Source organism: Pristiophorus japonicus, chromosome 20, assembly GCF_044704955.1.
Source record: "Pristiophorus japonicus isolate sPriJap1 chromosome 20, sPriJap1.hap1, whole genome shotgun sequence".
NCBI classification, from domain to species: domain Eukaryota; kingdom Metazoa; phylum Chordata; class Chondrichthyes; family Pristiophoridae; genus Pristiophorus; species Pristiophorus japonicus.
This window is the reverse complement of record NC_091996.1, coordinates 80,661,363-80,670,508: the sequence shown is the minus strand read 5'-3', so window position 1 is coordinate 80,670,508 and position 9,146 is coordinate 80,661,363. Positions and strand designations below refer to the sequence as shown.

Sequence of the window (9,146 nt, the reverse complement as noted above, 5' to 3'; positions counted from 1 at the left end):
CGCCAATTGATACGCTCATAATAAAGGATGAAACTTAGTATTGTGAATAATGAGTAAGTGTGACCTTAGCTCCTTTAATAAGACTCCAGAGTGCAGGTACCTCGTGGGTGGCCTGCTTATATACCATGCTCCAAAGGGATACTGGGATTCCTTGAGACTCCGACAGGTAGGCCCTCTGGTGGTGGTGTGTACAGGTTGTCAAGGGTTAAATACATAACACAAGATGTGTACAGAAATCAACCATCAAAAGCCCTGTCATTAACCACAGGGGTTTCCTGCAATTTTCTGATCGCAAAGCGCTTTCAGTCCTTGTCCTTAAAATTGCAGACGCGGTAATTGGGGAGTTCAATGACTTTAAAAGGAGGACATTGTTGTTTGGTGCCGTTCTGGTCAGAGAAATGTTTGTGAAAGGAACTTTTTGCAGAGAGAGGGATTGAGCATTTCAGCTTGTTCCTGAACACTTCTCTCTGGGCACTGAGCTCAGCAGCAATTTCTGACGTGTCGAGGTTATCACATTTCCCTCACACGTGAAAAGTTCCGGGTTCAAGCCTGTGCAGAAACATTATTTCTCAAACAAAAACTTGTCTGCAATAAAATTAAATAAAAGCTGTTTTGGATACATTGTTGCATGAGCAATGCACATTTAAAACCAGTCTCCTCAAATACAGATTGTGTAAAATCAGATCGGGGATAAAGCTTCATCAAGGATTAAAGTTTAATGAATTATTAAACTTCACTTATTGAAGTTTTGACTGTCCCTGTCAGCATTTCAATCATTCTGTGAAACAACACTATCGGTTTACACCAGCAGATCGAAGCTGCATTTGAAACCCGCAAACAACTCATTAATTATTCGCTTTTCCCTAGTTCCAGAGCTCAGAGGGTTATTGTCCATCCCTGGGATACAAGCTACCTCAGACCCAGGCCAAAGCTCCCCGTACACCAAGCACAGGCTCAGGAAAACCCCGGGAGAGAGGTTATCCCCGGTCACTGGGCCTTCCAGCAACACTGAACAAGCGCCCGGTCTGAAAATTTCCAGAGTAATAACTTGTAACTGGAGCATCTAACAGTAAGGACGGCCGAGCGGTCTGAGGCGCTGCTTTCATTATTTGATTAAATTATCAACTCTCCCTCAGTTCGCATTTTTATCATTGTGCAAAAGAAGATCATGGGTTCATTAATAATATTGACCCGCGAAAGCAACATAAAAGTTTAATGAAAAGTAATCGCCCAAGGTGGGGCTTGAACCAACGACCCTGAGATTAAGAGTCTCATGCTCTACCAACTGAGCTAGCCGGGCTTCTCAACATTTACGCTGTCAATCGCCTTCAGAATATTGTCTGTTTCAATGAGATCACCTCTCATTCTTCTAAACTCCAGAGAGTATCGGCATATTCTGCACAATCTCTCACCATAGGACAGTCCTCTCATCCCAGGAATCAATCTGGTGAACCTCTGTTGTACCACCTCCCAGGCAAATATATCCTTCCTCAGAAAAGGAGACCAAAACTGTGCGCAGTACTCCAGGTGTGGTATCACGAGGGCCCTGTACAATTGGAGCAAGACTTCCTTACTCTTGTACTATGGGCTATATATTAGGTGCTATGGGCCGAATATCCTGTTTTTCTGCTGATTCTACGGTTGTATAAAAAGTTATTAAAATTCGACAGTCGCTCAGCAAACATATTTGTATTTCCTTCAGTGTGCAACACATGTGGGTGGATTAATGATGATTGAAACAATTATTCATTATTTCGCAGACTTGAATTATTTTTGTCAATTTGCTCTGTAAAAATGCTTTCCCTGACCAGGAATCAAACCCAGACCACGGCAGTGAGAGCACCAAATCCTAACCACTAGACGACCAGGGAACACTGCTTGCAGCCTCTGCGATAGCTTTAAATATAGTCAGCTTACAATCACAGCTGAGAATTGTGCGGTGACACGGGGTGTAACTGGATTTGCTGGGAGCTGCGTGGAGGCCCCGACCTGCGTGAGAACACCAGCGGCAGGTCGGGGCCATAAAAGGAGCGGTGAGCGGCGGCCTGGGAGCAGCGTGGTGGTGTACCACGGCAAGGTACAGCGCGAGCTGGTGCAGGAGGGCGACGACAGCGAAGTGTGATGTCATCAAAGTCCAGGTCGGTGATTGGAGCGTGGGCAGGTACAGCAGGAGCAGCGAGAGACTGTGGAGGGATGTGATCGGGGCCCAGGGGCGGCGTGAGTTCAGGGCCAGGGGCCCAGGGTCAGCACGGGCCCAGCCCACACTGCGATATGTGGGGGCACTGGGTCCATGCAGCAGAGCTGGTCTCCAGTCGTCTTGGATAACCCTTGCCACTGGACCAAGACCTCGCTCTGTCAAGCCCGTGTGATGGCTGGTGTGCAACGGCCACCACACGTTAAAAAAATCCACGCACAGGCATCTTCCACCCTTCAACATGCAGTTCGGGACCTGGAATATTAGGTCCATCATTGAAACACCTGTGAACTCATCCTTTTTTGGCGAGGAAGCAAGTCATCCTCGCTTCGAGGGACTGCCTATGATGATGATGAACTGGATTTGCTGCAGTCCGCGGGCAGCAGGTGACGAAAGCGGGCGTGAGAGGGTGAGTGACAGGTGGGCACTGCTTCTGATGCTGTCTGACCCACGGTGGGAGTGGCCAGGGATTTTAAAGCCCTTTCATTGCACCAATGCAGGGTAAATGAAACTGTGTTCCAGGAACCTTCATGTATACAAACATGGGCACTCTGCACTGTAGACCTCGTGGTGCAAAGGTAGTGTGTCTGACTCCAGATCAGAAGGCTGCGTGTTTATATCACGTCGGGGTCACTGTACTTTTCCATATTGTTCTTCCGTAATTGAGATTTTCTTTGCTGTGTCACAATTTACTTTCCCACCCATCTTTGTATCATCAGCAAACTTGGCTCCATTACACTCGGTCCCTATATCCCTGGGATAGGGGAGGGAAGACACACCGGAGAAGTGTGAGCTTGTGGACCGGAGAAGTTGCAGCTGCTGGAGCTGTGCGTTTTATCGGGGAGGGACGGGGGGAGAGCCCTCCGAGCGACCGGAGAAGCTGAGAAGCTGCTGTGCTTTTCATCGGGTTTGACACTGTTTAAAAATGGCAGAGTGCCAAGTTTTCTCTCCCTACTGCCCATGTGCGAAGGTGCCGGCAGTGTTTTCGGCGCAGGCATTTGGCTCCGCCCCCCACTTCACCATCGACACCACGCCAGGACTCCGGGGACTGTACACAGCGGCCAGGATGGGGCGAGTTTTTCCCCGAGCCGTTTCCAGCGCGCAAAGTCGGTGCGCTTGAGGTCAGTGCGCCGACAAAACTGCTTGGGGAAAATCTAGCCCTTGAAGAGTGAGGAGTACACTGAAGGAAATACAAATATGTTTGCCGAGCAACTGTCAATTTTAATAACTTTTTATACAACCATCGAATCAGCAAAAAAACAGGGCACTCGCCCCATAGTACCTAATATATAGCCCACAGTACAAGAGTAAGGAAGTCTTGCTACAATTGTACAGGGCCCTGGTGAGACCACACCTGGAGTACTTCGCACAGTTTTGGTCTCCTTATTTAAGGAAGGATATACTTGCCTGCTTGGAGGTAGAACAGAGGTTCACCAGATTGATTCTTGGGATGAGAGGATTGTCTTAAGTTGAGAGATTGTGTAGAATGGGCTGATACTCTCCGGAGTTTAGAAGAATGAGAGGTGATCTCATTGAAACACACAATATTCTGAAGGGGATTGACAGGGTAGATGCTGAGAGGTTGTGTCCCCCGGGCTGGAGTGTCTCGAACCAGGGGGCACAGTCTCAGGTTAAGGGGTCGACCATTTAAGACAGAGATGAGAAAGAATTTCTTCACTCAGAGGGTTATGAATCTGTGGAATTCTCTGCCCCACAGGCCTGTGGATGCTGAGTCTCTGAATATATTCAAGGCTGCGTTAGATAGGTCACGTTCCAGATGCAGCACATTTGCAATTTTCCAGTCCTCTGCCAACCCCTCCCTATCCAAAGGTGATTAGAGGACTGCGGCCTGAGTCTCCCCCATTTCAACCCTTACATCCTTCAGGTACGTAGATTGCTCTCCATTCGGACCGGTGAATGTTCAACATCCTCTTTATCTATGTTTATCCTTGTAAATATCGCTCAGCCTCCTCCTTTACTGCTGCGTTGGAAGCCGCCCCTTCTCTGGTGATGACTGATGCAAAGTACACATTTAGCAACTCATCCCGGCCTTCTCCTTCCACAAGGCGATTCTCTTTTGCTGCATAATTGCTCACACCATCCATTTGAATGCACGCTTCTTATTTCTATGTTTAAATGAGACTTTTGGTTCCCTCTTCAGTTAGCTGCTAATCTAAACGTAGATACTTTATTTGCTGCTTTGATTCCCTGTTTTAGATCTCCTCTGCACTTTTGGTATACATAATAGTACTAGAAAGCGTGAGGTGTTCTCATCGAATTAACTTTACCACCATTGTAAGGGGATACTTCACTCCATTCCTCAACTCCTCTCTGAATTTCCTCTGGGTCACTGCGTAAATAAAAGTGTTCGTGCAGCAACTCAGGATCTGGAGCATGAAGCTGATTTCCGGTACAAACATGGGCAGAGAAACAGAGTATCCCAAGTAATCCAATCGTCTCAATATAGAACAGACAATGAACACCACCCATAACAGTATGAAATTCCCCGAGATAACAAACAGTACAATCATCGATTTCCTTCGGTTCTCCATCTCTGGGTCACTGGGGCTCTCGCCACTGCTCCGACCCCGGAGTCTACTGCGGGCTGTGCTAGACACTAAAATGTGTCTGACCGTTAAAGCATTGAACAGTAGAATCAAAATAAATGGAATAAAAGGTGTTAAAATGTAATGCATTAATTCAACGATAGTCCAGACCAGCGAACGAGATACACTTGATAACACACGGCAAAACCATGGACTGTTGGACAGCCAATATTTACTTGTATACAGAAAATACCAGAAAATGTTCCTCAGACAGCTCAGCACTGTCACTGTTCCTAGAACCACAGCCGCTGTTTGCTCCGTGCAATATTTCAATTTCAGCTTCTGGCAACAAATGGCCACAAATCGATCGAAGGTGAACGTGACCGTGAACCAGACAGAACAATCTGTGGCTGCATAAAGCAGGATAGCGTGGATATTACATATTCTAACGTTCAACAGAAAAAGAAATTGATCCCGATAAACAATAGGAATCTGCCTCAGTATCAGATCGATGATCACGACCAGTAGATCCGCCGCTGCCATGGCCACCAGGTAGTGAGTGACACATTTGGAGAGACCACACTTTCCCCGAGACAGGATCGCAATCGTCACCACGTTAACTGTGAGCAAGAGGAAAATGGGGAAATTATTCACAAACAGTGAGTAATAACAGAAATTTGATGCGTTTCCAATGAAGTAATAGATTAGCTTGCAGAGGATCTGTCTAAAGTCCCTTCGCAATCATTTGAAATTCGCCAAGAAATGAGCAGCGTGCCTTTGCATCCAGTGATGGATTCTAATTATTTTACCAGTGACAGGGCATCCTGGATATAAGTTTGTAATCAGAGTAAGCAGTAATGAATCGGCTAATGAAGCTTTTTGTGGGAGATAGTTCCAGATTTCCACCGGTTTAAACTAAGTTAGATGACTTTGCCAAAACTATGGTAAACAAGAAGGTTATCGGCACACTGTATGAGATTTTTTTAAATAGATCAATTGGAGGTACGAGAAAGACTGAATGTACATAAAGTGGAAAATTCACCCGGTGTAGATGGGATGAAGCCTCGTTTGCTGAGGAAAGTAAGTGTATAAATTACACAGGTACTGGCGACAGTCTCCAATTCTCCTTAGCTACAGGGGTGGTGGCAGAGGACTGTTGGATTGAAAATGCTGTATCCTTGTTCGAAAAAGGGGAGCAGGACAAGCCTGGCAATTACAGGCTCATCAGTTTAACGTCAGTAGTGGGGAAGTTTTGAGAAGCGTTTAGAACCCTGGATAATAAAGAAAGAAGCGTCAGGTGTTTGACTGTACTGATTGAGTTTTGAGATAACATTACAAAACAGCTTTTTTGAGGCCAGTGCAGTTGATGTTGTCGATGTGGACATTCAAAACACATAAATGGCTTGTTAGTAAAATTAACAACCATGGCCTAAAGGAGGCAGTATTAGCATGGATACACAATTGGTTAAGGGATAGAAAACAGAGAGTTATGGTGAATGGCTGTTTCTCGAACTGGAGTGTGGTATACCGTGGGGGTTCCCAAGGTTCAGTTCTCGGACCACTGTGTTTTTGATATACATTAATGAGTTGGACTTGTGGGCAGCGGGCAACATTTTGAAATGTGCACATTACACGCAATTTCGAAGAGTAGTAAATAATTGGGAAGATATTAATCGACTTCAATAGGACAGAGACAAGTGGGTGGAATCGGCAGACATATGGCGGATGAAATCAGTGCAGGAATGTGTGAAGTGATACAGTTTGGTTGGTAGAATGAAAAGAGACAATGCGAGCTAAATGGTACAATTGAAAAGGGGGTGAAAGAACAGAGAGTCTGGGGGGTGTTCTTCCAGAAATCATTGAAAGTGGCAAAAGAAAGTAACAAAACAGGTTAATAAAGTATATGTAACTCTGGGTTTTATCATTAGAGGCATATAATGCAACGGCGAAAACTTTATACGAAACATATTTACGAATAGTTCAGCCACAGCTAGAATATAGTGTCCATGTCTGGACACCTTCTATGAGAAAAAATGTGAAGGCTTTGAATAGGCTACAGAAGAGGGTTACTTGAATGGTTCCAGACATGGAGGATAACTGTTCCATGGATAGACTGGAGGCGCTGGGGTTGATCTCCTTAGAACAGAGAAGGCTTTGATCGAGGTGGTTAAAATCATGAAGAGTTTAGGTAAATTAATTAAACATAACTCTTTCCAATGGCTGGTGGTTTGATAATCAAAGGGCACAGATTAAAGTTGATTGGTGAAAAAGCCAGAGGCGACATGATGAAAACCTTGTCTATGGAACGTGTGGCTAGGATTTGGAATGCACTGCCTGATAGGGTGGAAGATACAGATTCAATAGTAGCTTGTAAAAGGGAATTGGATCAATACTTGAAGGAGTAAAAGTTACAGGGACATGGGCGAAGAGAGGTGGTGCAGAACTACCTTCAACAGGGCCGGCTCAGGCTGGATGGGCCGAATGGACTCCTACTGCACTTTACTATTCTATATGTCTATCATTCTACTTCCACCTGTTGTGTTGAAAAAATACTTACTGAAATGATCCCCGAACGGTCTCGCTGAAAATGTAATGCTGTGTCCGCTTTTTCCTGGACTCTTCCACCAGAGGAAATGGTTACTCTCTACCTAACCTATCAAATACTTTAATCATCTTAAACTCCTCAATTAGATAACCCCTTAATCTTTTATATTCAGTAAAATACAACCTCCATCACTGAAAGCTTCCCTCCAATTTAAAGCGTTCAATGCCAGTGCCATTCTCGTGACTATGTGCTGCACCCTGTTGAAGACCAATAGATTCCTTCCTAAGGTGCGGTGCCTAGAACTGAATGCAGCATCCAGATGGGGTCTCAGCAGAACTCTATAGCGCTGCAACCTCACATCGATCCCTTTGTATTCCCACTCTCTTGCGATAAAGGCCAGCATTCCAAAAGCAGTTTTAAATGATTTACGTGTGTGCCAGTGGTAGAAGGAGAAGCTGGAACGTTTCGAGGTTTGAATTACAGCGTGTGTGATTTTGTTTTTGGAGGGATACAACTTTTCCTAATGTCCCGATGTGCGGAGGTGAAACAAGAGGCCTGGCAGTGATGGGAATGGGAGAATCGATGGTGCGCTCTGAATGGGGCAGTTGGCTAACCAGAGCAACTCTTTGATCTGTGATGGACTATGGTCACTTGGTGAAGGCATTTGAGACTTCTGCACAACCGTAGAAATCAAGCCTTCACAACCAGCGCTTGCAATGAGACTGAATGTTAGCGCCGCCGTGGGCATGAACGTGATGGGAAAATGCACTCAATTTTTCCTCCCATAAGAGAAATTCAATCTAGATTCCGAATGGTCAATAATTGGTTGACTCAAGTTACAGACATGCTAGACTCCCAGCTCGGCAATTGGATATTCACCATCACGTTAAAATTAATTATTTGCCATAAAGCAATTAATTCAGCGAAATAATAATAAAAAGTAACTCAAACTAAGAATTCTAACACCCCGATTATGAACCAGTGACATTAATGTTCCACCGAAAACAATAGAAAGTGAGTCAGCTGAACCAGATTGGATCATTACTCATTTTCATTTATTTTTTTAAGAGTGATTTATGCAATTAAATAATTTGCTATATTCTGCAGAAATTAACGATCTTGTGAGGTCACAAAATATTTTCTCATCTGACACTCAGACTCAGCATTGACAGCAAAGTGCACACTTTTAATGAAGAGAATGATCGAACAACATGGCTTGTTTTGTGCTGTGAATCAATACTGGGAACTTAATAATATTACCTGACATGGAGCTATTAATGACCATTAAAGACACACTAATCATTGAGCTGGTACCAGCGAATAGGAATTCACATCACACTGTTCAACTCCAGTTCCTAAAATATCATCCCCAGGTAGTTACTTACGTGGGACACCGACAGCAGCCATGATGGGGTAGTAAATTTTTTGTACATCATTAAGCGCCCAGAGAATCTTGAGTTTGATCAGGTAACCAAGAGACATTATTTCCCTTTTGGTAAGAATCGATTGTTCGAAGGTTGATGTTGATGCTCGGAGCAGTTCTACGATTAAGACATTCAGAGGTTTTCACTTATTTATAGCAGAGAAAATTCATTTGGTCAGTAAACCGTGTCTCCTGCTGCCTGGGCTTAATTACAACCAGTGAACAAACAGATGACATCAACAACTTTCACAATAAGACTCTTAACAAGAAATGCGGAAATTCCAATCAGCCAAAGCCCTAAAGACCAATCTCACACCCTAACAAGAATTTTCATAGGTGCATTTTCTTAATCAAACTCCAAGGAGAGATTGGGTTATCCCAGTGCCATCAAAGAACAACTCTAATAAGGTGCCCCCTTTTAGAGAGGCACATCTGATA

At 44.5% G+C, this 9,146-nt stretch overlaps 1 protein-coding gene and 1 non-coding gene across 2 annotated transcripts; both read right to left on the bottom strand.

The window, feature by feature from the left end:
- Positions 1–1,227: 1,227 nt before the first annotated feature.
- Positions 1,228–1,300, bottom strand: trnak-cuu (transfer RNA lysine (anticodon CUU)). Its single transcript has one exon. It is a non-coding gene; the product is annotated as a tRNA-Lys (tRNA).
- Positions 1,301–4,095: 2,795 nt separating this feature from the next.
- LOC139232975 (probable G-protein coupled receptor 139) lies at positions 4,096–8,767 on the bottom strand. Its single transcript, XM_070863473.1, has 2 exons — positions 8,671–8,767; positions 4,096–5,360 (listed from the first exon to the last, which is right to left on the bottom strand). The coding sequence occupies exons 1-2, from the start codon at positions 8,765–8,767 to the stop codon at positions 4,465–4,467; spliced, it is 993 nt and encodes a 330-aa protein (XP_070719574.1). The 3' UTR covers positions 4,096–4,464.
- Positions 8,768–9,146: the final 379 nt, after the last annotated feature.